Here is a 21,437-nt window from a genome sequence, read left to right on the forward strand (position 1 = left end):
GGGGGGTGGAAGGGGAGGGGGGGGGTTACTCAATTCGGCCTGTTGCCAACGCTTGTCGATCTTACTCTGACATCAATTTCGAATTTTAACAGAAAGGACATTCTAGCTTGTTGATTTGCTAATTTATTGAGTTAGATTGGGCGTGTTTTTATCGTGTATATTTATGCTGCTCTAATGTGCATATATATTTGAAATCAGAATATATTGTATGTATATAAACCTAATGTTCTTGATTTTATACCTCAAAAAATAAGAGATGTAAAATAATATATACCAGATATATAGATCTAGAGTCCTGCCTTCAATCGCTCCAATATCACCTTTACCCCCTGCTGAGTAGACTGTATGACTTGCTCAACAGACACTACGGCATGGATGCTTCCAATACTCGCACCCCTAATAAAGTTATTAACATAAAAGATCCAAGACATATACAACATAGAATTGGGATACTCACGCCCATACTGTTCTCCGTTGATGTTCGCCAGCCTCTTTAGCCTCATTGTATCGTCGGATGATTTCCTCGTCACTGACCCCAACCCGAGAATCCTCGTAACTAACACCGATGATAGCTCTACCATCATACTGCCTCGGAAAGACATCGGTTGACTGGAATACATCATGTCGAATGGACTTGACAGTCGAGACTCCACCATCACTCCCCAATACAATGGTCCGTTTAATCGCAGACGGCGCAGCGCATTCCGAGGTTGCAACGAACTGGACTCAATTAGCAAGGACGCATGCCGAAGAGAAGAAGAAGAAGAAGAAGAAGAAGAAGAAGAAGAAGCGAGATTTACCCTTGTGCCCATAACAATCCCATCGGCACCTAAATTTGTCAATTATATGCAACAACGAAGTGCGGAACAACCCACCTAGGCCAAGAGCAGCAACACAGCCTCTCCCATCCACAATGCCACCAGCTGCCAGGATAGCAGTGGTTGTATTCTGAGCCTTTGACAGAAGATCTCGCACCTCAGGCAAGAGGGATATCAAACTAGCGCCCTGGGCCCACTGATGCCCTCCTGCATCGGTTCCTTGAACCACCAGAACATCCGCTCTCTGCCGAAGTGCTTCTTCTGCAGATTTGATATTTCCTACCTGAACAAATATCTTGATATCCCAGTGAGAACCGTCCCGGACTTCCCGAACAGCTTGTATGATCGAAAGATGATCAGCGTCAGCCCGAGGGAAGGATAACCAGACTGCCGCTACACGATGTTTCTGAAGAATAGGAATGGCATTTTCAATGAAACCCTCTGGCTGGAAAGTAATGAAACCGACACCAAGCGGCAGTGGTTGACCATCGACTAAACCGAGGAGAGAGCGGGCATTCACCAACTGAGTATCCAGGCTTAGGAGCTGGGTTGATTCAGACCGGAAATCAAACCCCCCGCCAATAAACCCTGTAGATGGTTAGTCTAATATCGGCAACCAGGTCGGTGTGTTATACCGAATCCTCCAGCCTTTGTGACCGCAGTTGCTAGGCCGGCATCGGCAAATCCAAACATGGGTGCATTAGCAATGAACGGAGCGGTTGTATGAGGAAACCATTGTAGAATATTTACAGCCATTGTAAGATCGATGAGATATGAAGAGAAAAGTAAGATGCGGGGGAATATATGGCGACGGAGATGTCGGGCTAAATAAGTACCTACGTAGGCAATAGCATCTTTAATAACACGAGTCTAGTTCTAACTAATTTATAACAGAAGAAAACATTGAAATTATAATAGATCTACGTATACAGTTTAATTTAACACCTCTTTGATCAAAAACAATTTGTGGAAATAGTAGGAATACTCTTCTTGAATCATAATAGTTTAAAAAGCATCATCATACACCAATCAGTTTCCTGGTCTAGCGGTTATGATTTTCCGTTAACAAATGCGACTAGCATATGTTCCGGAAAGGTTCTGGGTTCGATTCCCAGGGAAACTATTTTTTGGTCTTTTTTCCTCCTGAGAAGAGTTTTCTTTTTGGTTGTGTGTGGATTGGGGGTGGAGATGGGCTAAGGTGGCGTTGACAAAGTGGGCCAACGGGGGTTTCTACTTTTTTGGAGAATAGAGAAAATCATTATTGGATATTGTAAGTGTTGATATAAGATAGAATGAGAACCCGGGCAATCAAATTATATTCGAGATAACCACATCTACATTTGGAGTATATAACCTTGGTCGCCTACAGTCTCGCACGGAATGCGCGCTGTAAGGGTTCGAGAGCAGTAGGACCATCGTAGATCTGCTGTTCAGTAACGCGGGTGTTGATCTAAGACCAGAGTTAGTACTGTTGTAGACCAAAAGACAAAGTGGTGAGAGGACACATACATGTTGAAGCCCTAATTGATCAACTCGCTCCACTCCAAGCAGTCGCATACATGTCTTGATTTCGTCGTCCAGGACTACCACAGAGTTAGAAATAGAAATCGATCAAATATCCAGTCAACTTACTCTGCAATGTTCGACGAACACCGTCGACTCCACCCGCCGCTAAGCCCCACAAAGCCGGGCGTCCGAGGCCAACTGCCTTCGCGCCTAGGCAAAGAGCCTTGACGGCATCTGTGCCTCGACGAATACCTCCATCCACATACACCTCGATCTTGTCGAAGACCTCAGGGCAGTATTTTCGAATCTCTAAGAGAGTGTGAACTGCCGGAGGGGCAGTGTCCATGGCGCGTCCTCCGTGATTGGAGAGAATGATACCCTTAACTTGAGGTGCGTGGAGCGAGGCAAGGTATGCATCTTCGTGAGTCTGCAGACCCTTCAAGACAATAGGCAGATCCGTCTGAGTAGCAAGCCAAGCCAAAGTATCCGTCCATGTCAAGGAAGGATCGGTGCCTGCGAACAATTGCTGGCCGACACCTCCAGATCCTTGGGTTGGGTTGGGAGTGTCGTCTGACGAGCGCTCGGCGGCTTTCACACCACTGGGGACGGCAGCGGTGCGTCCAGTCATGCCGGTTCGCTCATCATCTTCTCGTTTTCCTGGAACCGGGGCGTCGAGGGTAAGAACAATGAACTTGATTGCCTTGAGCTTCTGGATGCGTGCAAGCATCGTCTCACTCTTTTTGCGGTCAATCTGAACATAAAGTTGCCAGCCAAAGATTTGATCCGGAGCAGCGTCTTTGACGATCTGCTCTGGTGTCATGGAAGCGTTATTAGAGATGATTTGCATGGCTCCAAAGCTACGGCATGCTTCTGCGATACCGGCCTCACCGGATGGGTGACCTAGACGGGCCATCGCCGCAGGAGCCACGTAGATAGGCGTTTTCAGTTTATGGCCGAGGACCGTTGTGTCCAGCTCACACTTTGTGCAATCCACAAAGACTCTAGGTCGTAAGAGAATGGACCGGTAAACCTCATTATTGAAGTTTTTGCTGAATTGGTCGTCGGATGCGGAGTAATAGTACGCCCAAGCTTTCTTGCTCACTTGCTTAGTAGCTACCTCCTCAATCTCGTTTAAATTGAGAAGATTCTCCATAGGCGGTGGCCCCTCAATCTCTTCTTGAGGTTCAGAGGACGCCTGCTCCTTTGGTAATGTGCTGACATCGATTGTTCCCAAGAATGCCTCGGGCTTAAGCTCCTCCTCTAATATACCTGGTGGGTGAATAGGATCATACTCCTCCGTGGCATCCTGGCCCGCGAGTTTCAAAATGATCTTTGCACCGCCAGGGTGACTGCTCAGGAAATCAGTGACCTATATAATAGTTAGACATGGCCAGGGAATGTGTAATACACAAGGGGGATTTTATCGCATGAAACCATACATCGTAGACCTTGCCGTATAGAACCACCCAACAACTCTCAGGAGTGTTGTGCTTTGCGACTGTTTCTTCAGTTAGTCGAAATATCCCGCGTGGGGGTCAGACACCAATGCGGAGAACTAATACCTTCTGTCGCATCGAATACCTTGGCCATTCTCAATCTCAATCACGTAAGAATGGATTGAGTGATAGTGTGGAGATTGACACAGAGTATTTGAGAGAGAGAGAGAGAGTGTGTGTGTGTGTGAGAAAATGAGAAGGAGGAAATAAAGAAATTGGAGAAGATAGAACATGTCGGAGAACCCTGGGGAGTGTGGGGAACGTCGGTAGCCGCTTTTTCCTTGTTGGGGGATTTTTCGATTGCCGACGAAGGAATTGGAATTGACCTCACATTATTGGTGGGAAAATATTTGAATATTTTATAGAATAGTTATTTTATGTATGTACAACATACTCCGTAAAGGATAAGTCAAAGAAAGTGAAGTATTAACTATAATCACATATAGTACAATGTATACAATTCCAAGGTCAGTCCACGTGAGCTGTCACCCGCTCTTCTTCCCCTCGACTGCGGAACCCAACTTCCTTGAAATTGACAAGTTCCAATAACATTCCATTTATTTCACTTCGAATACATTCTCACCCTTGACCTCTTCACATTTGGAAATTTCGCGACCATGTTTGAGGTGTGTTTATATAAAATCTCCCGTTTCTATCTCGTCTACCTCTACCCTATATTCTTCATCTCTGTCCTACCTCACCATGTAGTCTGACTTTCTCAGCGTCGTGCAGCGGATCGTTATCGCCTTCGAATGCACCGAGCCCGCTCGGCAGTGCTGACCTCAGATGAGATGGTTGAGGTGCGCGCGGCCCAGCGCACCTTTGAGGGGGCCTATGTCCGAACCGCTCTTTCTCAGTTCTCCTTCGCCCTCGTCGTGCTCAAGATTTTCACCGCCGAGTTCTACAGTATTGGGGCTCTGTTCGCGATATATGGCACGGGTGTTCTCATCATCGGACTTTTCCGCCGCTCGCAGGGAAACAGACAATTCTTTTCTGAAGTAGGGGAGGATGGGATCCATCGGCACAAATTCCGTACTAGTGGAAATGCAGTCTTGGTCTTGACAGCACTGAGTATTGCGGCATACGCATGCTTGATTGGCTTGACCTTGAACTTGAGCAACTGATAAGGAACATTCTGCGTGGATGGTTGCACGCCATCCATCCATACACCGTATCTAATATCCCTGGAGGCTATCTTCTAGGCATGCTATCTGTGGTACCCCCCTGCGTTACCGCCAAGCGCCAAGGATTCCGCACCTAACCACGGAATATGGGTTACCATTTTCGGGGCTTACGGTAGCGGAGATCAGCGTGCAGCAACAGACGCCTGCAGTTGGTCGGAGATCAATCTGTTGTGTTGAGGACCGAAAGTCGCCAAGGAAGCCGAGTATGGATCAGCCCGAGCGGTGAGACTCAGGTCACACAAGGTGTTCTAATGATTATTGATGTTTGATCCACTGGAGGCTGAGTTCGATTCCAAATATGGAGTATTATGTGTACAAAGTACCTTTTGTTGAGCCATATCTAGAATCAATTGGGGGTGCACTAACAACCCCCTACCAAGATGGGAAATCCAACGGCTACGAACATTTCGGTGGATTATGAGAATATCACAGGACATTGCACAGGGGTGAGATTGAGTATGGTTCGATGCTCCACCGTGTTTTTTTTTTCTTTTCTTTCTCTTTTTCTGTTTGAACCTGTACTCCGTACTCCGTATGTTGTATGCTTTTAGCCAAGCATTCTCTATTAGATATAGGACCATTAATGTGACATCTATGATGTCTATAAGAGCTGTTTAATCCTAGATCAGACCTAGACCTGAATATCTTGCATCTTCATATCCTAATCAATACCAATTTCTATTTTGCCTCTGTATACTCCATACACTTCCCTTGACATCATACATGGTCGATCTTTAAGCCATCGATCCACCCTATGAACTAAGTCTAACCTGCAACGTGATTTCATCATTTCGGATTTTTGACTTACTTTGTCTTTGTAAGGCGTCTTTGACGTACTTGGCACTATCAATCCTGAACTGATATTGTACCCCCCACTTGCTGGAGAAAAAGAGAACCACAAAATAAATATTTTTTTTGGCAAAAAGAACCCCCGATCAAAAAAAAAGAACCCCCCTCCCCAACCTGTTTGATTCTTTTATCCCTTGAATATTTCAAAGCTCCTTGAATATCTCAGGTGGTCGATATCAGACCCGGTGTTCCCGTTGGTTGACTCATCCAAACGTCCGTGGACACACTTTCTTTTCTCTCCCCTCACCAACTTTTTTTTTTGTCGAGTTGCTCAGGTGTGACACAAGCTCTTATCAACTCGAGACACTTTGCAAAAGCTCTGAAAAGAGCAACAATACCCTTCTTAATAAACACACACAGAGAATATCCCCCTGGGGGATGGCGCAACATTCAAGCATCGCCCGGTCGGCCATGACGTCGGCCATTTCGCCTGAGACAGGGGATCAGAGGAATAATATTAAACCCAACGGCACATCTAATGGCTCGGGATCGGGGAAAGAAGGAGCTCTTATGCCTCCGAAAACTGTCGTCAACCGAGCGCTAGGTAATGACCTGCATTCCGATTCCCACAAATCGTCACTGCCGCCCAAGGGCGGAGTCGGAATGACTTTGACAGACACTCCGGTTTCTACCGCACCTCCGTCTCCACAGATGTGAGTATTGTTTCTCTTTTTATTCCTTTTTTTTTTTTTGGCTAGAACCTTAGAATTTGTTATCTTTAAGCCTATCAGAATGAGCCTTGATCGGCTCACCTCGGGATCAGTCCAGTTCCAGGGCTCTTTGCAGCCTTATTCCGAGCTAATCTACCTTACCCCGGACCCCAGCCCGTTATTTTACTTTTACTGTCTTGGGACTTGTATGGATGTGCTTGGCGAACTGTGACTAATATGATCCCTGCAGATCGGGTCTTTATTACCCTCCTGGTACCCCCGGTCGAGTCCGTGCAACTACTCTCGACATCCCCGGATTGACCAAGTCCAAGGTGTCTCCAGATGGCCGCATTGCCCAGCGGGATGTTGGTGCAAAGCTTGTCATTGTCATGGTTGGCCTCCCGGCCCGAGGCAAAAGTTACATTACCAAGAAGCTGGCCCGTTACTTAAACTGGCTCCAACATGACACCGAAATCTTCAATGTTGGACAGCGTCGCCGTGTGGCCGCTGGAAAGTCCCCCTCACCTGTCCCACTTGATCGTGGCCAGGAACGGAGACCAAGTACTTTCCATAAAGATCTCGTTGACTCAGTGCGCCGGTTGAGTGTCAGCGTCGGGACCACTTTGAAATCGTCCGACGTCTCTCCGCCAGAGAACGAGGCACCGCTTCCCCCTCCAGTGGTGCCAACCAAGATTCTTGTGAACGGAGAAGATCCCGACCAATCTTCTCAAAACGGAAGTACTGTTGTGCCCTCGATCGACGCAGGCCCTGCACAATCTCGTGAGAATGAAGAAGCTGTCAACGAAGCTTCCCCCGAACCAATGGACCAGACCGCTAGCTTCTTTGACCCCCAGAATCAGCGTGCCGTCAAGATGAGAGAACAGGTCGCGCTGGACACTCTTGATGAGTTGCTTGATTATATTTTGGACGAAGGTGGCAGCATCGGTATCCTCGATGCGACCAACAGCACCATGGAACGCCGCAAAGCAATCGTTGACCATATTCGCAATCGTGCTGGTCCCGAACTCAATATCCTGTTCCTTGAAAGCAGCTGCATGGATCAGGATTTGCTCGAGGCTAACATGCGCCTGAAACTTTCTGGTCCAGACTACAAAGGCCAGGACCCAACCGAGGCACTTGAAGATTTCAAGAAGCGTGTTGCTCTTTATGAAAAGTCCTACGTGCCCCTCGGCGAATACGAGGAGAAGCATCGTATGGCTTTTATCCAGATGATTGACGTCGGTCGTAAGGTCGTCGCTCACCAGACCCATGGTTTCCTTGCTTCTCAGGTCGTCTACTACTTGCTCAATTTCAATCTCTCTCCACGTCAAATTTGGATCACACGGCATGGCGAAAGTCTGGACGATGCCGCAGGCCGCATCGGCGGTGACTCTGATCTCAGTGAGAACGGGCGAAGGTACGCCAAGGCGTTGGCTCGCTTCGTGGATCACCAACGGCAGCAGTGGGAAGCATATCAGCGACAGAAAGACCTTCTCAAGCACTTCCCGCCTCGAGCCGGTGACATTACACCTCCCAACCCATCTTATCTTCCTCAGGAAGGGCCACGCAACTTCTGTGTCTGGTCCTCAATGATGCAACGTTCCGTTCAAACTGCCGAATACTTCAATGAAGATGATTACGATATTAAGCAGATGAGGATGCTGGACGAAATCCATTCCGGCAAGATGGAAGGTATGACATACAAGGAAATCCAAGAGCAGTACCCCGAGGAATACGCCCACCGCAAGAGAGATAAGCTCTTCTACCGATACCCTGGACCAGGCGGAGAAAGCTACCTTGATATTATCAATCGATCGCGCACCGTCATTGTTGAGGTAGAGCGCACTACAGACCATGTGCTCCTGGTCGGGCATAGATCCGTTGCTCGTGTGCTCTTGGCCTACTTCCGTGGTCTGAAGCGTGATGAGGTTGCTGACCTCGATGTCCCGATGGGCGTCCTGTACATGCTTGAGCCCAAGCCTTATGGGGTAGAGTTCAAGGCATACCGCTATAATCCGGAGACCGACTGGTTCGATTACCTTCCCGATTACGAATTGCATCAGGTCAAAGCACAGACGACCCACTGAATGCTCCCAGAATTTGAACATGGAGTTTCAAAATTCTATGACTTGCTACGATTTATCATGACTTCTTTTGTGGGATGACTTAGCCGGGTGAGGCTTTGGTCATTTTACATCCTCCTTCACTTTTCTGACCTCTACTGGGCTGTATCTCTGTTTTTTTATTTCCTATTTGCATCTTGATTATGTATTATCTATGCTTTCCCCCCCCCCCCCCCCCNGACACTCGTTGGATGACAGGCGTTAATCTGTGTACTTTCATGACCTGACATGCTAGCTTTATGGGCTGGAAGTGACAGATTACCAAGAGTGTCTCTACCTCGACATTCCATTTTCGTGCAAATATCTTTTGGCACACAATTGCACCAAGATAGAATCAGCTAGCTTTTGCTTGATAGTCTGAATAGCTTTACTTGCTACGGCGTGTCAATATATCCATACAAACGATCATAATAACATTGAAATCATTCAACATAACTATAGGACAGAGCATTCTGACTGAGCTGGAACTATATGAAATTCCCATGACGATACTCTTCATTCCTTCTGCTCGGCCTTGACCTTCTCAAAGATATCCAAAAAGACCTCGGGCTCATCAGCCCCTTCAACATGATATTTCCCTTGCACCGAGATATACGGCACACCAGAAACCAACCTCCTGGCTGCCGTCTTGGCCTCCAAATCAACCTCCTGAGCACCAACATCCTCATCCAACAGCTTCTTCACAGTCTCCCGATCCAATCCCGCCCCAACACCCGCCTCCAGAAGAACCTTCAAATCAGTGATATTCTTCTCATCCTCAAAATAAGCCTGAAACAGCTTCTCCGCAACTCTCGTCTGCAATCCACCAATAACACCATCCGCACCCTCCTTCTTACCCACCTCTTCAGCCTCCCGCTGCCCAGCAAACCAAAGCAAGCGATGCGAGTCCCGCGTGAGACCAGTATTCCCGCCAAAGCTGAACTGGATTCCCTCGCCCTTGCCCACAGCAGCTAGGCGCGCGAAGATCGCTTGGGCGCGCTCAGGGCCGAATTTCCGGGCGTACATCTCGGCTTTGTTCACGCCGGGATACTCGGCTGATGCCGGGTTGAGATAGAATGCTTTCCAGTGCAGGCTGAATGTGTCTGCTGGGTACGTGGCTTGGTGAGTGGTTATCGCTCGTGAGAGGCGGCGGTAACCGACGTAGCACCACTTTTTTTTCCAAAAAGAAATATGGTTAGTATGTGGATTTGGAGTGAATTTGGATGGGAATGAGTATAGATCTCTGTTATATGGTTGGAATGCTTACGGGACAGACGGTGTCTGAGATTATCTGGATCTGGAAGTTCGTCATTGTGTTAAGGACGTAGGAGGAGAGAGGTGATGAATTCAAATTTTGGATATCATTGCTTTCTTGTATTTGTTTCTGAGCTTTTGCTTTTGATGTCGGGGGCTGACAGTCGATTTGTAAGCGTTTCATTGATATTTCCGCACCTCCCGGGGTCAGGGTCTTATGGGTCTTTGGGAACTCGAATCTTCTAAAAGATGTTAGACCACTTTGTATTTGCTGGGATAATAATATACGCATTGGATAAGAGAAGTTATTGATATATAAATCACAAGTGTCACCCGAAGGATGTTATTTTGAGGTACACGCTATTATCCAACAATTACACCAAAGCTCCACGGATGAAGGCACATGTTCAAATAAAAGAAAGCTCCATAAAACCTATCACAAAACCTGCTGGGCCTGGTTCAAGTTACCCCACAAACCTCCCGAACTGCTGTCGAAAACAGCCGATGAGTTAGAGTGAACAGGCACACTAGGAAGCGGGTGGTTGCGGCCTTGACTTAGTGCCGAGGAATACTATGAACGAGTTAGCGAGAAAAATGGGTTGAGACAAATCGACTGGGAAGTCTTACCTTGAAGACAAAGTTCAGGACCAAGGCAACTGCCAAACCGATGCAGACTACGATAGGACCGAACATGTTGTCTAGGTCCTTTCCACTCCGCTGGCGGATGAGGCGGGCTCGTCTCTCGTATATGAACCATCCCCATACTGCGGCGAAAATGGCAAAGAATGTGTAGACGACAGCCAGTGCCTGGGCTACCTTGTTGTGCTTGCCAGCCGCATTGTAGAGACCCAATGATAAACTCGACAGGAGGATACTGATATGAAGCCATTTGATGAATGTTCGCTGGTTGGCAAGGTAAACTTTACTTTCCACACGAACGGGCCCGGCATCTTTGATCCAGACGCCGGGGTGTCGAACACCAGGCGGTAGAGAAACCGATTCCCCAAGCCAGCGCTGAGGAGATAGCCCCAAGGAGTGAAAGATGGACTCGAGGCGAGTGGGCGGCTCGGGTTCTTCCTCGGGTTCGAGAGCGGGTTCGGTATCACGGTGCTGGGGCTCTGGGATTGAGGGACGTGAGGGCCGCGCAGCAGGTTCGATGACTGCCGAGGACCTCCGTATAGCCGACGGAGAGCCTGTATTAGAGTATTGGTGGTAAGGCGACCCGACCTGTGGGCGAACACCTGGGCTGCGCGCATCTCCCATGAAGCTGCCCACTGCTATGTTCTCTTCCGCTCGTCGAGCCAGTCGCTCTTGCTCCTCGTGGAATGCGGTTTCAGGATCACGACGAATATCACTTTCAAGTTCACCAAGCCAGAAGGGGAAGCTGTTGACATAGTCTTCAAATAGTGAGGCAACGCCGTGGACGAACTTGGAAAAGCGGGGAGCATCCTTGACCAGGTGGGAGACCATCAGGTCCTTGACCCACTCGGTGTTATGGGCCTTGCCTCGAAGCTGGATCTCGAGCAAAGCGTGAGGGAAGCGAGTGATCTCTCCCGTCCTGACAGCATTGAAGGGATAAGTCATATCGGCACCGTCCAAGTCGGTACGGTGCCACTCAGCTGGATCGCGACATGGACGTTCACTGTCAAGGGTATCTTCCCGAATGAGCGCAAGGTTGGTATCGAGGGAGATACGAATGCGATCATTGCCAGGTATTTGGAAGGCAGTGCGCGTGTAGTTGGCCCGAAGCATGGGTTGCAGGTCATTGTCCTTGATGAAGGACTGCAGCTCATCCACGTCCTTCTTCAAGGCTTCGGCGGCCGCCGACTCGCCATTGTTTGAATCCTCCATGCGATGGAGCTTTTTATCGAAGCGGTACTCGCCGTCCAAAAATTCCTTAATGTGCTTTTCTTTCAGCTGTACTTTGACTTGTCGACTTTCGTCGTCGTCGGTGACAATCTTCTTTTCCAATTGGATAGTAGGTTTGTCTTTCAGTGATCCCGTCCAGCGCAGTCGCAAAGATCCGGCTTCGGGTGCTCGTGCGACCTTTTGATTGTAGAGATCAAACTGAGGGGAATCGAAATAGAGAGAAGTAATGGTGGGGTCTTCAGTGATGGTATCGAGGTCCTTAGAAGTTCCCGGCCTGTAGATAAGAACCGGCAATCGACGAAGGATGTGAGTCTTGACCTCCAAAACGTTGTCTGAGTGAACCCAGAATTTGTAAGACGAATAGGTCTCACGGCCAAATCCATGCTCTGCCTCCCTTGGTTGCACGATGTCATGGCTAAGGGTTTCCCGAACAAAAGAGTACATGACCGAGAGCCGATGGACCAACGGCGAATAGTCTTCTGAGTTGAACGGCAATTGCGACAGTCGCACTTGGAGCAAAGGTTTCACTCGGTATCGGGCTCCTCGTTTGCGGTCATGCTTCTTTGCAGCCTTAAGGAAGCCAGTGAAATTGATTCGGCTGTACTTTTCCAGAGCACTGACTTCCTTGGTGATGTTATCGAGTTCTTGGAGAACTTCTGAGGCAATAGCCCTCTTCTTCTGTTCATCGAGAACGGGCGGTTCTTGCTCCGGAGTAGATGCCAAGGGTCGTAGTTTAACTTCGCATGCCGTTGTTCGTTCCCGGAGTTGCTGCGACGTCTCTGCTTGGAAAGAATTGACCTTGTCCAGTTCTACATTAAGTAGTTCCTGCACAAAGGCTTCCTCATCTTGCTCAGTCCATTGATCGTCATCAGAGTCACTGGCATCTTCTCCGTCTCGGGTGACATCATTCTCCCTCAGCAAGGTCTTAAGCTTGTTGTAGTCAATGTACTTCCCTTTCCAGGGAGGGTACACCGCAGCACGGAGGGTTTTCCCAAACCGCATTTTGAGCCAGTCCGGTTGTGAATGGCGTTGTCCAGTTGTTACTCAGAGACGGCCGAGTGGTATGCACCTCTGATTGGGGGGAATCTTCGGAAGGGAGGAAGATATAAGAGAGAGAGAGGATCGAGACAGGTTGATCTTTAGAAAAAGCAAAGCAAGAGCTCAGATTCAATTGCAGATTGAAAAATATGAGACGCCCCCAAAAAAATAGCTCATTAGCTTCGAGACTAAGCGATGGATATGTCGCAGCTTCCCGACTGAAAGCGTTCGATAGCCAGCGATAGACGCACGTGCTCGTTGAATGAGACCAATCAGAGCCCAGCAATGGATGAGTGGACGACTAGCTCGTACTAGCTAGTACTAACTGGTCGTATAATCTTTGTTCCGACGGTATTATATGTTATCTTACAGTACGACAGTATGGGAGTACGGGCTAGACCGATATCGCCAACGTCGGGACCAGAGAGAGGCACGTGCACATGGACTCTCCGATACCGATATCCTCCACAATCCAAGGATCCCGAGGTCCCTTAAACATCGAAATATTAGATACACAACTTGATGGAGGCCAAGTCTGCACAAACTCCGGGCCTGTCCCATCATCTGCATGGCGTATTAGCCGAGCTACATGGTCATCCTTATCCTTACGTACCAAACCCCCCAACCTGCAAGAAACGCGCCTCGGTTGCCTTGATTATTCGGGTACGACCAACCTATGACCATTGGCCCAGCTCAAACCCCACAAAAGATGCTTCTCAGCCAGTTCAACAACGTTTAGATGAGTTCTTTTCACAGCCATGGGTCCAGCATGGTGAACCGGAGGTTCTGTTCATTAAGCGTGCTTCGCGCGTGGGGGACCGATGGACTGGTCATGTTGCCCTACCGGGCGGAAAGCGAGACCCAGAAGATGCAGATGATAAAGCTGCAGCTATTCGGGAAGCTTCAGAGGAAATTGGATTGGATTTGACAACGGAGGATACTATTAGTGTGGGCAATCTCCCTGAGCGTGTGGTTACTACCAGCTGGGGGTCCGAACCGTACGAATACCCCATTCATTCACTTTCTCGCCGCTGAGAACTGGATTACTGACTTGAATGGCAGGTTGATGGTTCTTTGTCCTTTCGTCTTCCTCACAACTCGCAGTGACTCCCCGACCCTTAGATTACAGCCCACGGAAGTAGCATCGACACATTGGATTCCCCTGCGCGCCCTCCTATCACCCTCGCTGCGTACTGTGGAATATGTGGATATGTCGCAGCGCTTCGCTCGACAAGGCGGGTTTCTGACCCGTCTTGCAGTTCGGTCTCTGATGGGCTGGATGCAGTTCTCCGCTGTCAGGCTCCTCCCGTCGGAAACCAATCAATGCACTACAACTCCAGGGTTTGTTCCTGAAGAGAATACACCTAAACCTTCCCTGGCCCAGCGCTTCAAGGAATGGTGTCTGGGTGGGCAAGCGGATTCGAGCGATACTGCCCGTCCGCTACTCCTCTGGGGTCTCACTCTCGGCATCCTGGCTGACTTCTTGGATATGCTCCCTCCCCATCAGGCTGTGCAGTTGTGGAAATATCCAACATTCACCGTGCCTGATCTGCGGCTGATTGTAAGCATTGTGACTTATAACCTGCGGAAGCGTAATGCACTCAATGTGAGATCGGGTGCTCGTCCTATTAACACGGCCGCTGATAACGAAACGGCCGCACTTCCAGTCACACAGGAGACGAATGTTGAACATGATCACAATGAAGTGGGCATCGGTGGTCTTGGGGTGGGAAGATATTATGGTCCGACAGACCAAGCAACAGATGGGACTTCTTATGCCGTTGGGATCATGCTGCGTGGGTATTATGATCAGTTGCGCATGGCAATCTGGGTTTTCCTGGCCTGGCGTGTAGCCATTGGTTCAATTGCTGGTGTCTCAGCCTGGCGAATTCTTCGACGACTGCGTTGAAGTGTACATTAGCAATATACAGCAATAAAGATGCATATAATAATGAAGATTTATATCGTATGACCTCAAATCACATGTTTCGGACATGCCGGAAATACAAATACCAAATTACATAATCTGTACCCAAAAAAAAAACAGCTCATTACGGTATGTCAGATTAGAGAGCTCCCCACATCCTTTTTGGGGGGTAAACATTGAACATTGAACATTGCACACGACCATCTTCCGCTTCACCATCTCTTATATTTCACTTGTCATGGCAGCAGCTCAGAAACTTTACCCACGAGGAACAGTCAAGCGCATTGTCAAAGCCCACTCCAATCGGAGTGTGAGCAAGAATGCCGACATCCTGGTACGCGGTCATCCTGATATGAACCCTCTCTGTTCTCCAGTGGCTAATACGAGCTTTATAGATCTTTTTAGACTACATGTTGTTCATGCAAGAGTGCGTCTCCATTTATCCTTGTGGGTTGGTCTATCGGTCGCAACCCTCCGATTCGCGCTCTCGTCGACATGATTGAACTGGCGATGGACTAACACATTGTAGGTTAATGCGCGAGGCATCGATTCAATCGCGCAAGTCTGGAGAGAAGAATATCTCAGCGAATACCGTGCGCAAAGTTACCGAGGTGCGTTTGAAGTCGATCTACGAGCTTCCCCAGAAGACTCGTGAGAACCAACAGCTGACAAGTATGGGTTCCTTTAGAAAACACTGCGCAAGTTCCAGGGATAGAAGAGTCTAGGATATAACCTCATATGTCATTATGGCGAAGACCTGCCTAGCATGTATTTGAAAGACGAAGGCATTGGGGATACTTTTGTGATATTATGGCGCTGGCGAATGTGAATGTGATACCCTGGGGCAATACAATGGAAGAAATGATCAAGTAACAAATCGATCACCTAGTAAATTGCGCATTTATAGATACTATGTATACAATATAGAGCAGATTTGTGTTTGCCTAATTGTTCAACTCGCGTGCTAACGCGTTAAGAGAGTCTGCCCCAAAGCCAGTGGGCCACACCGACCAAGAAAGGGTTCCCGACCCGCATGTTGATTCTTCCTTCATAACACCCATCTTTGCTTCAACGTTATCACGTTTAATTCTTCATTCCACTCCTGTACAAGCTTTTCGGAAATATTTTAATATCTGTGTTACCCACATTCCCATCATGCCTTCCGCTTCCGCTACCCAGAAGCTCAAGGAGGAGAAGGGCTCCCGAGCTTCAAGCGTCTCCAAGGATCCTGAGAGTCCTAGCTCTGATCTTCAAGAAAGTAGCTATCTCAAGGAGCTGCAGAAGTATGTTTGAGATTTTTTATACCTGGTTGCATGGCTATTGCTTATGCGCAAGTGAAAGTGAGCTAACTGTATGCCCCGTTTAGGACACTTCGCAATGCCGTGAAGAAGTTGGTGAGTCATTACCGAATGTTCTTTGCTTTCAATTGTTCCTTTTCATATATTTCTAACAAATTTTTTTTTGCCCAGAACTCCTTTGCCAAAGTCGACGCCATCATCGCCGAAAACCCCAACAAGTCGCTTGATGAACTGATTGAGGAGAAGAAAATCAACAACGACCAAAAGGCCCAGGTCCTTAAGAAGCCTACTATTCAGGCTATCATTGCCCAGGCTGAGGAGCAGATTGGTCACTACAAGCAATTCGCTGCCCAATACGAGGACCGTCTGGTTGCCCAGAAGGCTGAGCTTGTCAAGGCGCATGAGGCAGAGCTCGAAGCTGTCCGTAATAATGCCATTGCCGATGCAACTGAGGCTTCCAAGAAAGCACTACACCAGCAGTTTTATACCGTGACTAAATTCTTGTGCGCTGCGGCCATCCTTCGACGTGACGGTGATGCCGTCACCACTGAGAGCCGGGCTTTCGAGGGTGTTCTGTTCGAGGTGTATGCTGGCAACCAGTCTGCAGTCAATTCGCTGCTGAAGATTGCTGAGGGTGCCGATGAGAAGGTCAATGCTGTTGAGGGGACCACTCTTGATTTTACCTGTCAGTAATGAATCCCTCACCCCACCCCCGCCCCCACCCCCGCCAAATATCATTGAATGTGTTTGTTGACATTAGATCTTTTTAGATGGCGACGTGAAGCAAGCATCTGACAAGTTCGCTCCTCCCGAAGAGACTACCGAGGTTGCATCAGAGGCAACCCCCACAACCGACCCTACGACCGACCCTACCGTGGCCAACGCTGGACTGACCGAGCTCCAAGATACCTCTTTCGGCACTCAGGCTGAGCCCGCAGCTTCCCAAGTTGATCAGCTGGCCCCTCCTGCGCAGACTCTGGTTTCTGATGCTGGAAACTCTATTGCGGAGCAAACCTGGGCTCCTACTTCCGATGAGAGCAGCGAATGGGTCAAGCTTCCTCGCAACCCTGATGAGACCGACACTGGCCTCCAGGCTACTCCCGCTAGTGCTGATGCGGGCTTGAACAATGGTTCCGTTGGCGCTGATATTTCGACTCAGGGCGAGAATGGTGCCAAGACTGGTGGACGCCGCCGCCACGGACAGCGTGGTGGCCGCGGCCGAAATGACGCTAAGCGTGCTGGTGAGGGCCGTGGTGGTGAGGGCCGTGGTGAAGGTCGTGCTGGTGAAGGTCGTGCTGGTGAAGGCCGTGGTGGTGAAGGCCGCGCTGGCGAAGGTCGCGCTGGCGAGGGCCGTGTCGGTGAGGGCCGTGGACGCGGTGGACGACGTGGCGGTCGTGGCGGACGTGGTCGAGGCAGCGCAAGCGGCCCTGCCTCTGGCTCGGCGGAAGCCCCTGCTTCCAGCGAGTAAGAGTGGCAATCCTAGGATGTCAGTTGGAACCTGCTGGTTTCGAGATTTTGTCTCGAAATGTTTGTTCCAACGAGGGATTTCTGGGTCTGTCTTCTCGGGACTGGCCTCAGCAGTTTCTGCTCCGATGTGATGGCTCACGAACGCAACGAATTTTCTTCACGGAGAGTCACTTTGATCTCTTCGTCTGGCTTTGCCAAAGTCTTCTTGACCATGTCCTGCGATTTTTTTCAGCGTGCATATTCCCGATCCTCAGAGAGCTTCTCCCACGACATACATATGTATTCTATGGCTAATTGTTTTATCGGCGCTTGTGAACGGACCGGTGGACAGGCTTAGGTCGGGCATAGATCGAAATTGATCATAATGAGTGCACCATTACTTTCCAAGATTTATTCTAGATAACATTATCTTTCAGTATGGACCGCTTTCACTCGAAAAAAACAAGGTCTACTACTTAAACTAGCAGCAGTAGTCAATGGTAGATGATACTACTAGCTACTAGTATAAATGTGTCCAAGATGTGGACTTTATCACGTGATGTGATATCCCGCTCGGCTGAGGAAACGGGGGGTTTCTCAGAGTTACCTCTGGCTTGCAGTAGCGTAATGTAATGCTATTACAAGGAACCGAATCAAATGCTGAACAATTATGCATGACCCAACGAAAATAAGCGAATACGATTGAAATTTGAAATACGCGTATTCTTTAATTACTAGCGCATTTTTGGATGAAACTCGGTTTCAGAGCAGGACGCTAAACCACGATAGGCAAGAGAAGTAAGCCATACGCCCAGTGGAGCTCTTGGCGTGGGCGTATTCAATCTGATAAATACATCTTTGTACTCTTTGTACACTTGTACAAGTGTCAACTTCTCGAGATCATTGTCATTCTTCATATTTTGGCTTCTCTACAATCTCATTACATCTTCTATTCTATATACGGCGCCAGCAACAATGGCCATCGCTGGCGCCCAACGTAAACAGGTGCTGAAGGTGTTGATACTGTCACTGTTGTTGGATTTGGTAAGATCAACCTTGGAAGCTAACTTCTCTAAGCCAACAATCACATTTACTCAGACTGACAATATCTTCAGATCTCCTTTACATTCATTCTGCCACTCTTCCCTTCGCTGCTATCGTTTTATCGCGCACAAGATCCGTCCCCGGATTCCCTCCTCAACCGCATCTTCCACTACCTAAACGCCTACAAGAACTCCTTCGCACGCCCCATTGACTCACGCTATGACATCGTACTCCTCGGTGGAGCCCTTGGCTCTTTATTCTCCCTCCTCCAAGCCTTCGCTGCACCCGTCATAGGCCGCCTATCTGACCGCCATGGCCGCCGACGTGCCCTGCTCACCTCCATGCTTGGCAACCTCTTAAGCGTTGCGCTGTGGGTGTCAGCCACGGACTTCCGTATGTTCCTCGCTAGTCGTATTGTGGGCGGCCTAAGCGAAGCAAATGTGCAAATGGCCAATGCCATAGTGGCGGATATCACAGATGAGGAGCGCCGCGGCTCCTCCATGGCATTGATTGGGGCCTGTTTCAGTGTCGCATTCACTTTTGGGCCGGCACTGGGTGCGGCGCTCAGCAGTATCAATATGGTCGCCGAGAACCCGTTCATTGTTGCTGCAATTGTGTCTTTTGTTTTGATCTTTATTGAGACCGTGTATCTTTGGACCTGTTTGCCCGAGACGCATCCCCGCTTGACGACGCTTCAGATGGAGGGCGAGAGTATGTCCGCCGAGAAGAGTGAGGCGTCGAATAAGAAGACAGAAGAGAAGAGCAGTGCTCCCGTTAAGCGCACCCATATAAACAGCCCGGTCCTTCTCAATGCCCTCCACTTCCTCTTCCTACTCCCCTTCTCCGGTCTGGAGTTCTCTCTCCCTTTCTTGACTACAACGCTCTACGCAGGATCAGCCACGACAGCCAGTCCCGCCGCATTGAACGGACGGCTCTTGTCCTTGATGGGATTGATTGCCTCCCTCCTTCAGGGTACGCTGGTGCGCCGTCTCCCGCCGCTGATCACCCTCCGTGCGGGTGTCGTGGCCTGTACCATCTCGTTCTTCTGTCTTGCTCGTGTTTCTTCGCCCTCGGGTCTCTATGCTGCCGGTGCTCTGCTGGCAGTAACGACTGCGACAGTTGTTACGTCACTAAACAGCCTGGGCAGCTTCGAGGCGCAGGACGCAGACCGCGGCGCGGTCATGGGTCGTTTACGGGGGTGGGGACAAGCTGGTAGGGCGACTGGCCCTATTGTATTCTGCTCTCTGTTCTGGTGGGCTGGCCGTGAGGCTGCTTATACTGCTGGCGGGTTCGCCATGTGTGTTGTTACAGTTGCGGCTTTCGGCTTATTGAAGTCGCCTGTTGTGCACAAAAAGATGGAATAATCCACATAGGTACATATAGAAACATTATAAGAAGCCTACTTAATATAAAGATGGTTCACGATGTCTTGCCGCCTTTTTTTATATCTCAAACTTTGAAGAGAACAGTATCAGTGTCAAAAAGTCTCTCCATCTCCCTCTTTTTGGTTTGAATTTTCCATTTATGTGGTTTTATTAGCTTTCTGGTTTGTTTAGTCCAGGGTATAATGTACAGAAGAGTGGTGATAGTATGTCTCGAGGATGCCAGCAGACAAGGTCAAGTGAAAGAGAGGAGTTCAATATCAAAACAGCGCATCCCTCGACGCCCATAACCAGACGCCGTTGCGCATTGAACCAAAAAGAGGTTTGGATAAGAAAAAAAATACATGAACACGCCGGTCATTGTCCGTTCTTTCAATTGCCCTGGAGATTTTTCATTCGATGAAAGATTCACTAGAGGTAATATCGAATAAGAGGGTGCAGTCACGATCTCCGGCCATTGCCAGAAACGAGCGCATGATTTTGACCAGTCGCCATAGCAAGTCCGGCATTGACAGCCGGGTCCAACGAGCCACGTGCTTTGCCAATAAGCCAGTCAGTGAGAGTCACGAATTTAGCAGTTCGGTCCCAGCCGTCCGCTTCATCGGCATGCTCGATAGTGTGAGTCAGGATGCGACCCTCCTCATCGAAAGAGAAGATAAAGATACCGGTGAATTGCTCTTCCTTTGATAGCTTGAAAATAGGCTCTTCACCACCAAGAAGGACACTCAAACCTTTATTAGTGCTGTTCGTGGAAGCCGAGAGGTGGCTATTTTGTGAGGATGGGGTAATTTTCGAGGTTGTAGAATTGGTATTCGAAGAGGCTGGACCATGGAAGGGACGACTGTCCGTTCGTGGCTCGGTTTTCCATCGTACTAGTAGGCGCTCATCGCCGCAGTCATGGTGGGCGCCGTGATGCGTGGGGTCGAGCAGCGTCCCCGCGCGTACGATCCTTTCGCTGATAATTTGCAATTTCACATTGCCGACTAGTGGTACGCTACTCCATGCCACCGGAACAGTCCATAGTGCTGCGCGATAGAGTGTGCGTCCTTTGACAGTGGGAAGGTGTGGGTGTGTGGATGGGAACAGGTGAAGGTTGACACTCGGGGCGAGGATTTCAGTGGGTAAGGTGTTGTACAAGATGGTCGGCAAGAGGGGTGAGAGGGTTCGTAAAGCTTTGATCGTTAGCTGATCGGTGTTTCTTTTTGAAAATGAGAGGAGATAGTGAGTACACACTTTTTCCGAGTTTCAAGGTTCTTTCATCTGGCGGTTTGTGATCGGTTTTCCGAGGGCCTTCCCATTGCTCTCTCCGTACCCAAGCCGGGGAGAAGTATGTGGTTGGTAGAGGTGTAGCTAGAGCTGGAGCTGGAGGTAGCCAGGGCTCATTGAGAAGGCCATGACGAAGTTGCGCTAGTCGCTGTCGCGAAACCGAAGCAAAAAGCCTGCCGAAGACAGGGCTCTTCGGCTGATTGGGAAGAGACGTGCGCAGAGAGACCAGCTTCAGCATTCTGCATTTCAGAAGCAGTCTGATTTTAGTATGTTATCAAGCCATGTGGATACGTTGGGAGGTTGAAGTT

At 49.1% G+C, this 21,437-nt stretch overlaps 9 protein-coding genes across 9 annotated transcripts; 5 read left to right on the top strand and 4 right to left on the bottom strand.

Moving 5' to 3' along the window:
- Nucleotides 1–287: 287 nt before the first annotated feature.
- Nucleotides 288–1,574, bottom strand: PEX2_033640 (nitronate monooxygenase; the record flags this gene model as incomplete). Its single annotated transcript, XM_016740639.1, has 5 exons — nt 288–396; nt 458–720; nt 801–829; nt 876–1,406; nt 1,454–1,574. The coding sequence occupies 5 exons, from the start codon at nt 1,572–1,574 to the stop codon at nt 288–290; spliced, it is 1,053 nt and encodes a 350-aa protein (XP_016601441.1).
- A 607-nt stretch (nt 1,575–2,181) lies between these two features.
- PEX2_033650 (FMN-dependent alpha-hydroxy acid dehydrogenase) lies at nt 2,182–3,914 on the bottom strand (the record flags this gene model as incomplete). The annotated part of the gene is made up of 5 exons (XM_016740640.1): nt 2,182–2,268; nt 2,328–2,401; nt 2,451–3,693; nt 3,764–3,822; nt 3,887–3,914. The coding sequence occupies 5 exons, from the start codon at nt 3,912–3,914 to the stop codon at nt 2,182–2,184; spliced, it is 1,491 nt and encodes a 496-aa protein (XP_016601442.1).
- Nucleotides 3,915–4,572: 658 nt separating this feature from the next.
- On the top strand, nt 4,573–4,944 carry PEX2_033660 (uncharacterized protein; the record flags this gene model as incomplete). Its single annotated transcript, XM_016740641.1, has 1 exon — nt 4,573–4,944. The coding sequence occupies one exon, from the start codon at nt 4,573–4,575 to the stop codon at nt 4,942–4,944; it is 372 nt and encodes a 123-aa protein (XP_016601443.1).
- Nucleotides 4,945–6,264: 1,320 nt separating this feature from the next.
- On the top strand, nt 6,265–8,590 carry PEX2_033670 (6-phosphofructo-2-kinase PFK26; the record flags this gene model as incomplete). Its single annotated transcript, XM_016740642.1, has 2 exons — nt 6,265–6,506; nt 6,754–8,590. The coding sequence occupies 2 exons, from the start codon at nt 6,265–6,267 to the stop codon at nt 8,588–8,590; spliced, it is 2,079 nt and encodes a 692-aa protein (XP_016601444.1).
- Nucleotides 8,591–9,121: 531 nt separating this feature from the next.
- Nucleotides 9,122–12,730, bottom strand: PEX2_033680 (uncharacterized protein; the record flags this gene model as incomplete). The annotated part of the gene is made up of 3 exons (XM_016740643.1): nt 9,122–9,723; nt 10,337–10,430; nt 10,487–12,730. The coding sequence occupies 3 exons, from the start codon at nt 12,728–12,730 to the stop codon at nt 9,122–9,124; spliced, it is 2,940 nt and encodes a 979-aa protein (XP_016601445.1).
- Nucleotides 12,731–13,288: 558 nt separating this feature from the next.
- On the top strand, nt 13,289–14,675 carry PEX2_033690 (NUDIX hydrolase; the record flags this gene model as incomplete). Its single annotated transcript, XM_016740644.1, has 2 exons — nt 13,289–13,764; nt 13,829–14,675. 2 exons carry the CDS (start codon nt 13,289–13,291, stop codon nt 14,673–14,675), a joined length of 1,323 nt encoding a protein of 440 aa, XP_016601446.1.
- Nucleotides 14,676–14,931: 256 nt separating this feature from the next.
- On the top strand, nt 14,932–17,459 carry PEX2_033700 (uncharacterized protein; the record flags this gene model as incomplete). Its single annotated transcript, XM_016740645.1, has 7 exons — nt 14,932–15,027; nt 15,089–15,120; nt 15,223–15,365; nt 15,673–15,976; nt 16,060–16,087; nt 16,163–16,676; nt 16,762–17,459. The coding sequence occupies 7 exons, from the start codon at nt 14,932–14,934 to the stop codon at nt 17,457–17,459; spliced, it is 1,815 nt and encodes a 604-aa protein (XP_016601447.1).
- Nucleotides 17,460–18,412: 953 nt separating this feature from the next.
- On the top strand, nt 18,413–19,845 carry PEX2_033710 (putative tetracycline transporter; the record flags this gene model as incomplete). The annotated part of the gene is made up of 2 exons (XM_016740646.1): nt 18,413–18,481; nt 18,553–19,845. The coding sequence occupies 2 exons, from the start codon at nt 18,413–18,415 to the stop codon at nt 19,843–19,845; spliced, it is 1,362 nt and encodes a 453-aa protein (XP_016601448.1).
- Nucleotides 19,846–20,304: 459 nt separating this feature from the next.
- On the bottom strand, nt 20,305–21,367 carry PEX2_033720 (uncharacterized protein; the record flags this gene model as incomplete). The annotated part of the gene is made up of 2 exons (XM_016740647.1): nt 20,305–21,035; nt 21,097–21,367. The coding sequence occupies 2 exons, from the start codon at nt 21,365–21,367 to the stop codon at nt 20,305–20,307; spliced, it is 1,002 nt and encodes a 333-aa protein (XP_016601449.1).
- Nucleotides 21,368–21,437: the final 70 nt, after the last annotated feature.

The sequence above is a fragment of the Penicillium expansum genome, assembly GCF_000769745.1.
Source record: "Penicillium expansum strain MD-8 chromosome Unknown contig104, whole genome shotgun sequence".
Classification (NCBI taxonomy): Eukaryota; Fungi; Ascomycota; class Eurotiomycetes; order Eurotiales; family Aspergillaceae; genus Penicillium; species Penicillium expansum.